The sequence below is a fragment of the Sorex fumeus genome, unplaced genomic scaffold (assembly GCF_029834395.1).
Source record: "Sorex fumeus unplaced genomic scaffold, SorFum_2.1 ptg000155l, whole genome shotgun sequence".
NCBI classification, from domain to species: Eukaryota; Metazoa; Chordata; class Mammalia; order Eulipotyphla; family Soricidae; genus Sorex; species Sorex fumeus.
Genome location: NW_026606212.1, coordinates 1,125,673 through 1,140,249, shown reverse-complemented (window position 1 = coordinate 1,140,249; position 14,577 = coordinate 1,125,673). Strand labels below are relative to the sequence as shown.

At 48.4% G+C, this 14,577-nt stretch overlaps 2 protein-coding genes across 2 annotated transcripts in view; both read left to right on the top strand.

Moving 5' to 3' along the window:
* ARPC3 (actin related protein 2/3 complex subunit 3) overlaps positions 1-14,577 on the top strand; it is a 133,273-nt gene that overhangs the window by 101,189 nt on the left and 17,507 nt on the right. The window lies entirely within an intron of this gene.
* On the top strand, positions 352-14,112 carry LOC130016412 (GPN-loop GTPase 3-like). The gene is made up of 10 exons (XM_056107115.1): positions 352-454; positions 1,519-1,556; positions 4,745-4,853; positions 5,319-5,486; positions 8,185-8,339; positions 9,720-9,835; positions 9,957-10,053; positions 11,801-11,929; positions 13,350-13,415; positions 14,095-14,112. Exons 1-10 carry the CDS (start codon positions 352-354, stop codon positions 14,110-14,112), a joined length of 999 nt encoding a protein of 332 aa, XP_055963090.1.

The following is a 14,577-nucleotide window of genomic DNA, read 5'->3' as shown; positions in this document are numbered from 1 at the left end:
GGATAGCACAGTAGGTAGGGCGTTTTCCTTGCACGCAGCAGACCAGGGTTCGATTCCCAACATCCCATATGGTCCACCAAGCACCGCCAGGAGTAATTCCTGAGTGAAGAGCCAGGAGTAAGACCTGTGCTCTCCGGGTGTGACCCAAAAACCAAAAAAAGAAAAAGAAAAAAATGCAACTGGATGCTTGTGAAGAGTAGCAATCACAATTTATTTAAATGAAAATATAACAGAGAAAGTAAAAACAAAGAATACAAATCATAAAATATACCGAGGCAAGATACTCATTGGTGGGAGGGTCTCCAGAGAGAGACACTGATGTGAGACCCTGGGCTTCTTCCAGTTGTAACCATGCTAGGTCTTCTGGGAACTGGTCCAATGTTGCCACAGCGGGTGGCCGTGCAGCTGGTACTGGAGAGATCAGAGACGGCGCTGTCCGTCGACACGGAGCCAAGTATGCTTTCACAGCAGGAGCTAAAGAATCAATAAGAGAAAAGGTCACCCAGATGGCTCCTTCCATGGATTCTCCAAAGCTGACCCCAACAGGGAGCCCAGCAGGAAAGGGAGACCATGGGCCCACCTCACGGGGGTTTCCTGTGGAGGCCTCCCCAGAATGGGCTCTCCGGCCTGTGACTCTCCTTTCCCACACCAGCGCCCAGGACACCTCTAGGTGGGCCTTTTCGCATTCCCCATTTACTTGTGCATATATACACACCCCTTGGTTCTTACCCATTTTCTTCTGGTGCTCTGAGTCTCGTTCTCTGCCATATGTGTAAGGCCAAGGCACTGAACGCGGTGCTCTTTGGGGAGTTGACAATCCTTGGCCAATCTCAACTTTCTGCTTAGATGGTGTCTGGCTCTGCTTGTTGCTGGCTGATTCCAGACTTTCTTCAGAGGAACTGGACCCAGAGGATATGTAGAAGATCTTCTTTCTCTCCTGTGGGCTGCTCTGCGGAGGGAGCGTCTCTCTCTCCTGTGGGCTGCTCTGCGGAGGGAGAACCACAAAGGCTCAGCTCCAGAAGCGCTGCTTCCCCCTCCCTTCTGAGTTCCTCCCTGCTGGTGGACCTGCATCTACACAGGCCTCCCATAGGAATGGGATTGAAACAATCAAGTTTAGAAAAGTCTTGGCCCAAGAGCACCTCCTAGTGCCAACTCAGTGAGCAGTGACCTGGCCTTGGGGGCTAGATTTGATGACTCACCTGGTAGGAGAGGCTGCCCTCAAGATGATCTCACAACACACACACAGACACACGTACATACACAAATACACATACACACACCATCTCCAGTACACACTCAAATTTACCCTCTCCGATACACGTTCACACACGGGTGTGCACACTCTTCCACACATAGCTTCTGCGCCATCACTCTCAGGGAGGTGATGAAGACTGATCACGGTCAGCAGTGCTCGGGGTGCCCGGGCCAGTTCCTGCTGACCTGAACTAGCGGCTGTCTTCGTGAAGAATTCCGGGGAGTTCTCCAGTGAGTCCTCACCCAGTTTCTGAATCTTTTCAGTGTCCTACACTTGGGGGTTTTACAACCACGATTTCTTGGTAAGCAGCAAAACATGTTTGCTGTCTATGCGTTTCCGCAGTGAACCAAGTAATGAGTATGGGGGCAGTTGGGGAGGCTGCAGAATGTCTGATTGCATCACAAAGAGAGGTCGGTGATGTCATCGAGCGCATCACAGCGAGGACAGGTCAGCTGTGGCCCTGCAGCAGGGCTTGCTCTCTGTGCAGCCCCTCTGGGCTGCTGCTGCTCTCCCTGTTCCCACAAGTTCTGTTCATGTGGTGAACTCAAGGCCCTGGGGAGAGCAGGGAGCAGCCACTTGAAAGAATGTGCTGCTAAAATGTTATTTTCCTTTTTTTTTAAATGTGAGTGTACTGCTATTTATTCGGCCACTGATTAGCTGATTGAATTGGGCATGAACTCCTCCTTACTCTCTTTTTTTTTTCATTTTTTATCATTGTCTTTATTGAATCACCGTGAGAGCAGTTACAAAGCTTTCGGGTCTAAGTCTCAGTCATGCAATGAAACACCCATATCTTCACTAGTGCCCACTCTCCACTACCAAAATCCCCAATATACCCCATTCCCACACCCTCCCTATACCTGTGGGGCAGATGATTTACACATTACTCTCTCTCTACTTTGATCACATTACTCTCTCTCTACTTTGATCACTTTGACCCAGCAATACCACTCCTGGGAATATATCCCAGAGAGGCAAAAATGTGTAGTCGAAGTGACATCTGCACTTGTTTCTTCATTGCAGCACTCTTTACAATAGCCAGAAACTGGAAGAAACCTGAAAGCCCAAGAACAGATGACTGGTTAAAGAAACTTTGGTACATCTACACAATGGAGTACTAAGTAGCTCTTAGAAAAGATGAAGTCATGAAATTTACATACAATTGGTACAATATGGAAAGTATCATGCTAAGCGAAATGAGTCAGAAAGAGAGGGATAGACATAGAAAGATTGCATTCATCTGGGGGATATAAAGTAACAAAGTATGAGATTAATACCCAAGAATAGCTGAGATCAGCACCAGGAGGATTACTCCATAATTTAGAGGCCAGCCGGGTATTCTAGAGGAAAGGGCAGTTCAGATAGAGAAGGCAGCACCAAATAAAGGGTGTTTGGAGGATCCTCCCAGGAGGGGAGAAGCATGTCGAAAGTAGACTATGGACTGAACATGTTTGCCACTCAATGCCTCTTTTGCAGACCACAACACCCAAAAGGAGAGAGAGAACACAGGGGATTGCCCTGCCACAGAGACAGGGGGGGATGGGGGGATGGGGCTGGGGGGGATATTATCCATGGTGGTGGAAAATGGGCACTGGTGGAGGGATGGGTATCTGATCATTGTATAATCGAAACCCAAGCACAAAAAATTGTAAATCTGCAACTGTATCTCATGGTGTTTCACTAATAAAAAAAAAAGTAAGTAAAAAATTAAAAAAAAATTTAAATGGAAAAATTTAAAAAATTAAATATTTTAAAAATGAAATTAAATTTAAGAAAAAAAAAGAAAATGGGATTTGGTGGGGGCTGGGCAGCCAGGGCTCTGGGGGAAGAGGAGAGAGGGTTTATGGCGCAATAACTTATTCGTTAACACCCTCATTTTTTAAAATTATTATTAGTATTATTATTATTTCTTTTTGCTTTTTGGGTCACACCCGGTGATGCCCAGGGGTTCCTCCTGGCTCAGCACTCAGGAATTATTCCTGGTGGTGTTCAGAGGACCATTGGGGATGCTGTGAATCGAACCTTGCCGGCCACTTGCAAGGCAAATGCCCTGCCCGCTGTCATATCGCTCCAACCCCCCAATTTTTTAATTTTATAAAGTTTTTTACAATATTTGATTACATTCAATACTCAGACTCCAATCCCACCACCATTACACCTTCTCACCACCATATTTCGGATAGTTCCATCCCGAACCTTAAACCCTGTCCCAAAGCAGAACTCAAAGAATCTATTCTCTTGTATTGTTTGATATGAAAAACTGCCAGGGCGCTGGAGTGATAGCACAGTGGGTAGGATGTTTGCCTTGCACGCGGCGAAACTGGGTTCGATTCCAAGCATCCCATATGGTCCCCTGAGCACCATTAGCCAGGGATAATTCCTAAGTGCAGAGCCAGGGGAAATTCCTGTGCATCGGCAGGTGTTACCCGAAAACAAACAAACAAAAAAAATCTCTGAAAATCCTATAAAAAAAGTATCCTTAGAGGAAAGAGTGTGTATTCTACCCAGGGGCCATTTAGCCCTTCTGTAAGAGATCACTAACATGTTGTAAAAGGTTGAAACTTGTGTTTATATATATACATATATAAAGTATATATATATATGTGTGTGTGTGTGTATATAAATATATATATTTCCCTCTAAGATTGGTTGCCTGCTACTTTGAATCCTGTCAAACGGGGTACAGTACTTTTGGAGTATGAGCTCCCGCATTTTTTTGCTTTTGGGATCACATCCAGTGGTGCTCAGGGCTGACTCCTGGCTCTGTGCTCAGGGATCACTCCTGGCAGGCTTCCAGGATGGTCCAGGGATTGAAAGAGAGACAGCCTTGTGCGAGGGGAGTGTCCTGCTCTCTGGACTCTCCGTGTCCCCACACCAGGGCCCCTTTAGTTCCACAGCCTTTGTTTTTGGATCACACCTGGCACTACACAGGGGATACTCCTGGCTTTGCACTAAGGAATCACTCCTGGCGGGGCCTGGGGACCATATGGGATGCTGGGGATGCTGGGAATCGAACCCGGGTCAGCTGAGTGCAAGGCAAACTCCCTGGCCGCTGTGCTACGCTCCAGACCCTATTCTCATTTGCAAAGAGAAATTGAATCCAGAAAGGTTGAGCATGCAGGGCCTTGCACACACCCAATCTGGCTTTGATCTCCAAACGATGTAGACCCCTCTAAATACCGCTGGCTGTGGCCCCCAAATCAAGGGCGAGGGAGAAATCTTCCCTTTCAGTCATACTTAGCGCACCTGATAGCAGTGAGGAGACCATCTCCCAGGGATAAGGACACTGGCCGGGAAGAGGCCGCTGGCCCGAGGTCAGTGTGGCCAAGGTAGGGCTGGATCTGCACTGCATGGTGTTCCCTGATGCCCAGCCCCGGGGATTAAGGCTTAGTTTGGGCCTCAGCAGACACTGACCAGGGGCTGTGGGGGTTCTTCTGGTGGTGTTGGGTCTGCCTGAAGCTCAGTCCCCTCCTGCCTCCCGGTCCACAGAGCACCTACTGTGCCACCATGGTCCTGCACTGTGAAGCCCTCGGCCGTTCTGTCCAGGTGGTGAACTTAGACCCCGCGGCGGAGCATTTCAACTATGATGTGATGGCTGGTGAGTCCAGGGCGCAGCCTTCCCTCTCCTTGGGGGCCCTGAGGGAGTGAGTGCTACCCCCTGCTTCTGGGGAGGCACAGAAGCTGAAAACTTCGTTCAGACTGATCCCTTGACTACTGTAATTTATTTGTTTTATTTTTTTTCTTTTATTGATGGGTGGGGTGGGGTTTGGGCCACACTCAGCTATGTTCAGTACTTCTGGACCTGTGCTCAGGAATCACTCCTGGTCAGGCTGAGCAACTATTTAAGGTGCCAAGGATTGAACCTGGGTTGTCCACAGGCAAGACAAGGGCAGTACCCGCTGTTCTATTCCTCAGGCCCCTGTTTGGTGTCTTTTTGTTTTTGTTTCTTGTTTTTTCTTTCTAGCCCCTGTTCAATTTTTTTGGATACAGTCTCAGTTGTAATAATTACTAGTGAATGTAAATATTTTAGAATGGGCACTTATTTCCTGTTTATTCTATGCAGACATCCGGGAACTGATCAATGTGGATGATGTGATGGAGGAAGGCTCCCTGCGCTTCGGTCCCAATGGAGGACTGGTTTTTTGCATGGAGAACTTTGCCAATAACTTTGAGTGGCTGGAGAACTGCCTTGGCCATGTCGAGGATGACTACATCCTTTTTGACTGTCCAGGTAGCTCAGTAGTTAGATTGTCACCTTCCCTGGGTTGTGCAGTTCTGTCCTTGGTGGGAGAAAGTGAAATTAGCATCTCATTTACTTTTATCCCAGATTCTTGGACAGTGGACAGTCATCCCATGAGGGACTGTGGAATGTCTTTTTGTTTTCTTCTGTTTGGGGGCCACATCTAGAGGTGCTGGGGGCTGGAGCTGTTCCTAACTCCATTATCAGGAGGTTGCTCCCAGTCCTGCTTGGGGGACCAAAGCATGCTGGGAACTGAGCCAGGCTTTCTGTATGCAGAGCATATGCTCAGCCTGTTGTTTCTTGGGCCCCAGGTCATGCAGCTTTATTATTATTATTATAGCGATAGCACAGCGGGTAGGGCGTTCGCCTTACAAGCGGCCAACATGGCCGACCCGAGTTCGATTCCTCCGCCCCTCTCGGAGAGCCTGCCAAGCTACCGAGAGTATTCGATATGCCAGACACAGTAACAACAAAGTCTCCAATGGAGACGTTACTGGGCCCGCTCGAGCAAATCGACGATCAACGGGAGGGCCTTTACCTTACCTTTACCTTACCTTACCATTATTATTATTATTTTGCTTTACGGGTCTCACCTGGCGATGCTCAGGAGTTACTCCTGGCTTTGCACTCAGGAATCACTCCTGGCAGTGCTCAGGGGACCATATGGGATGCTCGGAATCAAACCCGGGTCGGCTGCGAGCAAGGCAGATGCCCTACCTGCTGTGCTATCACTCCAGCTCTGGTCATGCAGCTCTTGAAAGTTTTGCTTTAGAGCTAGAGAGACAGAAGGATGGGTGGGATGCTGCGGCAGACACAGCTTCAGTTTCTGGCACCATATATGGTTCCATGAATACTAGTGGGTATGGGCCAAAGCCAAGGTATTTTTTTTTTTAGGGCCATAGTATAGCAGCTAAAGCCCTTGCCTTACTTTTTGCCAGCCCAAGTTTGGATCCCTGGTACCATATTGGATTCCCCAAGCACTGCCAGGAGTTATTTTTAGTACAGAGTCAGGAATCCTCCCCGAATACCAGTGGGTGTGGCCCAAACCTCCTCCCCTCAAAATAAGAGAATAAAAATTTGTTTTAAAATCTGTCATTGTCGGGGCTGGAGCGATGCGATAGCACAGCGGGTGGGGCGTTTGCCTTGCACGTGCCCGACCCAGGTTCGAATCCCGGCATCCCATATTGTCCCCTGAGCACCGCCAGGTGTGGTTCCTGAGTGCAGATGCAGGAGTAACCCCTGAGCATCTCTGGGTGTGACCCAAAAAGCAAAAAAATAATAATAATAATAAAATAATAATAATAATAATAATAATATTAATAATAGTAAATAAATAAATAAATGAAATCCCTGTGGCTGTCCTCCCGCTGTTCATTGATTTGCTTGAGCAGGCCCAGTAACTTCTCCATCGTGAGACTTGTTGTTACTGTGTTTGTCATATCGAATACGTCACAGGTAGCTTGACAGGCTTTGCCATGTGGTCAATATCTTCTCGGTAGGTTGCCGGGCTCTCCGAGAGGGGCAGAGGAGTCGAACCCGGTTTGGCCGGGCCGGCTGCGTGCATGGAAAATGCCCTACCGCTGAGCTATCACTCCAGCCCGTTTTAAACTCATTTTTAATAATTGTAGTGCAACCGGCCAACATGGCCGACTCGAGTTCAATTCTTCCGCCCCTCTTGGAGAGCCCGGCAGGCTACCGAAGAGTATCTCGCCTGCAGAGCAGAGCCTGGCAAGCTCCCCGTGACATTTTCAATATGCCAAATACAGTATCAATTGTCACAATGGAGATGTTACTGGGCCTGCTCAAGCAAATCTATGAACAACAGGGGGACGGTGATGATGATGATGACAGTATATTTTCTTTGTATGCCCGTTTTACGTACATGTGCTCCCAGAGTTGCTTAAAAAATTCTTGGGGGCCAGGAGGGCGGGTGTGATAGTACAATGGGTTGGGTGTTTGCCTTGCATGCAGCTGACCCGGAACCCCAGCATCCCATATGGTCCCCCGAGCACTGCCAGGAGTAATTCCTGAATTCAGTGCCAGAAGTAACCCCTGCACATCGCCAGGTGTGACCCAAAATGAAAAAAAATTATTGGGGGACCCAGAGAGATACTACAGAGGGTAGGGCACTTGCCTTGAACACAGCTAAGGTGATCCCTGCTACCCTATATGGTTACTGGAGTCTGTCAACAGTCATCCCTGAGCACAGAATCAGGAATAAGCCCTGAGCACTATCAGGTTGTCCCCCCCCCAAAAAAAAACAAAATTGAATATAGTATAGGGCCTAGAGATATAGTGTGCTGGGGACATGCTTTACATGTAGTGGGCCTGGCATGTAGTAGGCTTTGCATGTAGGACTCTGAGTAGCTTCGAGCCCTCCCAGAAGTTTCAGAGAGACCCTCAAGCATCTCAACGTGCGGCTTAAAACAAGCAAAATTGGATATATTACTTGTAGGGATTGACTTCCTTTGAAAAAAATTTGGGGGGGGGACCGCGGGTGCCATATCTGATGATGCTCAGGGGTTACTCCTGGCTGTGCTCAAGGGACCCTATGGGATCGAACCCAGGTTGGCTGTGTGCAAGGCAAGTTCCCACCCTCTATGCGATCTCTCAAGCCCCCTAAAACAGTTTCTGGGAAAAGTTTTTTCACCATAATTGAGGGTTGAATGTATTTTATGTTTATAATAAGCTTGTGTTCTTGTCGGTCAGATCGAGTTGTACACAAACCTGCCCGTGATGAAACAGCTGGATCAGCAGCTGGAACAGTGGGAGTTCCGAGTCTGTGGAGTGTTTCTTGTTGATTCTCAATTCATGGTGGAGTCTTCAAGGTTTGAAACTATACCTGTCCTTGATTTTTCAGTCTCCGGCACAAATAGAGTACAAATACCTTTAGTCATAATCGTTTAATTGTTAACAGTTCATGAACTATACCCAGGAGTGACTTAGAACTTATGTTTGTTAAATTAATATGCTAAGAAGATGGCTCCAGTGGCAGAGCACAGAGTTGGCATGTTCGAGGCCCTGAGTTTGCCCCCTGTGCACTGTTCAGTGTAGTTCCAGTGGTCCCCAACTCTCAGCTGTTGCCTTCAGGAGTTGTCCCAGGGCGGTGTCAGAAGTAAGTCCCAAGCACCACTGTGTGTGGCTCCAAAACTAGAAAAAAAAAAGCTGGATGCTAGAGAGATAGTACAGTGGGTAGAGCTCTTGCCTTGCATGTGGCCAGCCTGGGTGTCATTCCTGCCATGCTGCCACCGGGCCCCTGAGCCCCTCCAGGAATGATCCTGGACCACAACGCTCAGAGTACTACTGGGTATTCCCCAAAACTGAAAGGGAGGGCGTTTGGTTCCGTCTCCAGCACCCATATGGTTCCCAAAGCTGGTCAGGAGTAACTCCTTAGTGCAGAAGCCGAAGTGACCCACTAGTTATATCAGGGGATTGTGTGACCCAGAAACCCAAATGGAAACACCCATCAGGGGAGGTGGAGAGGGAGCATGAGAGAAGATAACGTTAGAGGGTCAGAAATAGTACAGGGCGTCCCAAAAATAAATAAATAAAGAAGTAAATTTTAAAAATGAGGGCTGGAGTGATAGTACAGCGGGTAGGGCCTTGTACAAAGCCAATCCGGGTTCGATGCCTAGCATGCCTCAGCACCACTAGGAGTAATTCCTGAGTGCAGAGCCAGGAATAACCCCTGTGCAGTGCCAGGTATTACCACCCTTCCCTTCTCAAAAAAAAAAAAAATAGTAAAGGGCTTAAGGAGCTCGCCTTGATGTGGCCCACCTGCTTTTAATCCCTGTCACTACATGTTTCCTCAGTGCTGAACTCAACCCCAGCTACCTCCTGAACACTTTAAAATATTGTTGAGTGGAGAAGTGTGGTCACTGTAGATCGCGTTTCTCCTTCCCATCTCACCTTTAGAATCCTAAGGTCAGCTATTGGCCCAGCAGTCTTCTGTTGGGCCATTCCTGGCAGTCCTCAGGGCTCACTACTGGCCCTGGGCTGAGGAATCACTTAGGTAGTGCTCTGGGAACCCTGTGGAGTGCTGGGCTAGAACCTGGGCTGACCAGGCGCAAGGCAAGCGCCTTAAAGCCTGGACTCTTGCTCGGGCCCCAATCTTAGCGTTTCTCCTATTTAGGTGGGTTTTGTTCCAGTGGGGATCAGAAACCTTTTATGTGGACACTGTTGGTGACAACTGATTCATCGTCCCTTTTCTCCGTCCTCTTTCAGTTTATTTCTGGCATCTTGGCAGCCTTGAGTGCTATGGTATCTCTAGAAATCCCGCAAGTTAACATCATGACAAAAATGGACCTGCTGAGTAAAAGAGCTAAAAAGGAAATTGAGAAGTAAGTTCACAATAATTAATGTCACATTTGCAGTGCTGAAACATTTTTGTTTCACTTCGATTGTCAGTCTACAAATTTAGTGTTTAGGATTCTTTCATTCACCAGTCTCTCATGTTTAAAGGTTTCTAGATCCAGACATTTATTCTTTATTAGATGATTCTACAAGTAATTTCAGAAGCAAAAAATTCAAAAAATTTACTAACGCCATATGTGGGCTGGTAAGACTTTGTATTTTTCTAATTTTTGCTGGTGGTGGGGGGGCCTCCTGTGCTGGGGGGCCTAGGGCCCACTCTGATTATTGGCCCACCAGACTACTAGTGGTCAGTGCTAGGGCCCAGAGTGCCATACCAGCACTATTGGTTGCTTCCTGGCTATACCCAGCAATGCTCAGGATGCCATCTGGTGCCAAGAATCAAGCCCTGTGCTAATCCCTGGGCTGATGAGTATTGCAAGTGTTTGGGGTTGTTGTGGGATGTTTTTAAGGTTTGGGGGCCACACTCGATGGTGCTCAGTGGCTATTTCTCCCCTGTGCCTGGTGGACCATATGTGGTGCTGGGTGTTCAAACTGAGGTGTGCGGGGTGCAGGCCAGTTGTAACCCCTGTCGTAGCTCTTCATCACCTCCCCCCCCACCTCCCTAGACCCATATTTTTCTTAATGGTCTTGTCACATGCTTACACACCCCCAGGCAGTGGCCACCATATGGACGGCGCAGACCAGCGCATTTCTTTTTATAGGGGAGCAGCATGTTGGGAGCGGTGGGCTGTCTGCTTCGAAGTTACTATAGAAGTAGGGAGAGAGCTCAGTGGGCAGCACCACTGGCTTTGCAAACAAGGGGCCCAGGGTTCATCTCCGGCACCATATGGTCGCCACCAACGTCGTCTGGATGTGGCCTCCCCTCACCTCTGAAAAAAGTTGTCATTGGTTGTAGCAGAGAGTGCAGGAGGTCACACTGAGCAGTGGTCAGAGTTTATTCTTGGCTCTGCCTCCAGAAATCATTCCTGGTGGGCTCAAGGAGCATATGGAATGCGGGGGGGATCGAACCCGGGTGCATCCGTTGCCTACATGCAAGGCAAGCACCCAACTCAATGTACTAGGTCTCCCGTCCCACAGCAGAGAAATTCTGCAATGTCTTTTATTCCTGGCCACTTGGCACATCAGAATTGCCTGTACCCTTTTGAAATTTTCAGTGGTGGTTGAATGCAGATAAATTACTATAAAAGAAGTCCCAGTCTCTGGTCGGGGCTGAAGCGATAGCACAGGAGGTAGGGCACTTGCCTTGCATGTGTCTGACCTGGATTTGATTCCTAGCATCCCATAGGTCCCCTGAGCACCACCAGGAGTTATTCCTGAGTGCATGAACCAGGAGTAACCCCTGTGCATCGCCAGGTGATAACCCCCCCGAAAAAAGAAAAAGTCTTTAGTTAAGTAATGTTGTAATGTTACTAGTGTTCCAATAGGTCAGAGGTCATAAAAAAATTAATGCTGATTTGCTATTGTTCTGTCTGCTCCTTCCTGCATAGGCATAAAGGTAAGGTAAAGGTAAAGGCCCTCCCGTTGATCGTCGATTTGCTCGAGCGGGCCCAGTAACATCTCCATTGAAGACTTTGTTGTTACTGTGTCTGGCATATCGAATACTCTCGGTAGCTTGCTGGGCTCTCCGAGAGGGGCGGAGGAATCGAACTGGGGTCGGCCATGTTGGCTCCATGTAAGGCGAACGCCCTACCCGCTGTGCTATCGCTCCAGGGATAACCAGGTATAACCCAAAAATAAAAAAAAAGTCTTTAGTTAAGTAATATTGTAATGTTACTAGTGTTCCAATAGGTCAGAGGTCATAAAAAATTAATGCTGATTTGCTGTTGTTCTGTCTGCTCCTCCCTGCACAGGCATAGATGGTATTAATTAGACTACCAATGTTCACCCTCAAGCGTCAGTTGAATGACCTTTCTGAAATTTCTAATTTGTAGATTGATGACTACAGCATGGTCCGATTTTTGCCTTACGATCACTCAGATGAAGAAAGCATGAACATTGTATTACAGCATATTGATTTTGCCATTCAGTACGGAGAAGACTTGGAATTCAAAGAACCCAAGGTAATTTCTGACGATTTATATTTGCCAGGGCCAGAGAATGGTGCCGAAGGAAAGACCATTCTCTGACTCCCCTAGGCTGACGCTGGGTCAGTTCCCCGTTTCATGTCTGGTCCCTGAGCACAGAACCAGAACTGCCCTGAACACCTCTGCCCTCCTGTTTGATCTCAGCAGCTCCTTAAGTTAAAGTCTTGGGGGCAGCAAGAACCTGGCCGGTTCTGGCTGATCTCTGGGTGTGGCTCAAGAACTCAAAACCAAAAAAGACAGAGTAACCAAAACCCTGGTTGCGGATTTGGTGGCCTTTGTGCTCCAGAACCTGATGGTGCTTTGGGCCCCCAGTTCAGGAGAGGCAAGTGCCCCACCCCCGGTGCTGTCTCGTTCGCCCCAATTTTGTTAATGAATATCTATCAGCACTACCTATGGGTATTATAGAGAATTGCCTGAAAAGTAGGTAAATACATACGGGGTCTCCAGAGAAAGCAATGTATTTTCTATTTTGTGTTTTTTATAATTTATTTATTTATTGAATCACTGTGGGAAAAGTTACAGAGCTTTCAGGTTTAGGTCTCAGTCATGTAAATATCAAACACATTTCCCTTTACCAATACTTATTTTTAACCCCGAACCCCAATAGACCCCCACCTTCCCCCACCCCTCCCAATTCTTGTGAGGCAGATGAGTTCTAGTTAATACTCTATCTACTTTGACTAGATATTGTTTCGATAGAAGATGCACATTTATTGTTTAGAGTTTACGACCCACCCCCCACAATCAGACATGCTGAAACAGCGTTGTGAAATGATTTGCTTTCTACAACTTGGTTTAAGAATAAAATGATGTCGCGCGGCCGCGATAGCGGCCGTGCGGTTTTGAATTTCTGCTATTTTACTTATTGACCCTGGAAGAATTTCTATTAAAAGTTAGATAGTTAAGAGATTGGTTTCTGTGCCCTGGAGTCGTGGCCGTGCCGGAGAGCCGCTCGTGGGGGGCAGCTGGCGACCTCGGTGGGGCGTGGGGGATGGCCCACAAGCCCCCCTTCCCATGAGGTCCCCGCCGCTCCCGCTGAGCCCGGCTCAAACCCGCTTTCCACAAGGCTCCCGTGCGGCCGCCATCTTTCTTTCCAGAGAGGAGCGGGCGGGCCGGTCAACACCCTTTCCCCTCCGGGCAGGCTTGTTGGCGCTGTTTAACACATAGTCCATTTGCTTTTCTGCTCCAAGCGGCTGGTTCTCTGTGCTAAGTCCTTGTGCCTTCGGGGCCGTGGCCGTGCCGGAGAGCCGCTCGTGGGGGGCAGCTGGCGACCTCGGTGGGGTGTGGGGGACGGCCCACAAAGCCCCCCTTCCCATGAGGTCCCCGCCGCTCCCGCCGAGCCCGGCTCAAACCTGCTTTCCACAAGGCTCCCTATTTTGTGTTTCATTTATATCAGGAACATGAAGATCAATTGTCTTCTATGTTGGATGAATACTTTCAAGAATGCCAAAACAAAGGAAGAGCATGTTACAATGCAACTGGATGCGGGGCTGGAGGGATAGAGCAGTGGGTAGCGCATTTGCTTTGCACGCGACAGACCTGGGTTTGATTCCCAACATCCCGTATGGTCCCCCGAGCACCAACAGGAGTAATTCCTGAGGGCAGAGCCAGGAGTAACACCTGTGCTCTCCGGGTGTGACCCAAAAACCAAAAAAAAAAAAAATGCAACTGGATACTTGTGAAGAGTAGCAATCACAATTTATTTAAATGAAAATATAACAGATAAAGTAAAAACAAAGAATAAAAATCATAAAATATACAGAGGCAAGATACTCATTGGTGGGAGGTTCTCCAGACAGAAACACTGATGTGAGACCCTGGGCTTCTTTCAGTTGTAAACATGCTAGGTCCTCGGGGATCCTGTCCAATGTTGCCACAGCGGGTGGCCGTGCAGCTGGTACTGGAGAGATCAGTGACGGCGCTGTCCTTTGACACGGAGCCAAGTATGCTTTCAGAGCAGGAGCTAAAGAATCAATAAGAGAAAAGGTCACCCAGATGGCTCCTTCCATGGATTCTCCAAAGCTGACCCCAACAGGGAGCCCAGCAGGAAGGGGAGACCATGGGCCCACCTCACGGGGGTTTCCTGTGGAGGCCTCCCCGGAATGGGCTCTCCGGCCTGTGACTCTCCTTTCCCACACCAGCCCCCAGGACACCTCTAGGTGGGCCTTTTCCCATTCCCATTTAACTTGTGCATATACACACACCCCTTGGTTCTTACCCGTTTTCTTCTGGTGCTCTGAGTCTCGTTCTCTGCCATATGTGTAAGGCCATGGCAATGAAGGCGGTGCCCTTTGGGGAGTTGAAAATCCTTGGCCAATCTCAACTTTCTGCTTAGATGGTGTCTGGCTCTGCTTGGTGCTGGCTGATTCCAGACTTTCTTCAGAGGAACTGGACCCAGAGGATATGTAGAAGATCTTCTTTCTCTCCTGTGGGCTGCTCTGCGGAGGGAGAACCACAAAGGCTCAGCTCCAGAAGCGCTGCTTCCCCCTCCCTTCTGAGTTCCTCCCTGCTGGTGGACCTGCATCTACACAGGCCTCCCATAGGAATGGGATTGAAACAATCAAGTTTAGAAAAGTCTTGGCCCAAGAGCACCTCCTAGTGCCAACTCACTGAGCAGTGACCAG

Bases quoted from the DNA above. Each gene is read 5' to 3' on its own strand.
- LOC130016412 (XM_056107115.1), top strand. From the start codon at position 352: ATGCTAGGTCTTCTGGGAACTGGTCCAATGTTGCCACAGCGGGTGGCC. The intron at 8,340-9,719 runs GTCCTTGATTTT...GTCCTCTTTCAG, and splicing joins CAAGGTTTGAAACTATACCT to TTTATTTCTGGCATCTTGGC. The intron at 10,054-11,800 runs GTAAGACTTTGT...TCTAATTTGTAG, and splicing joins CTAACGCCATATGTGGGCTG to ATTGATGACTACAGCATGGT.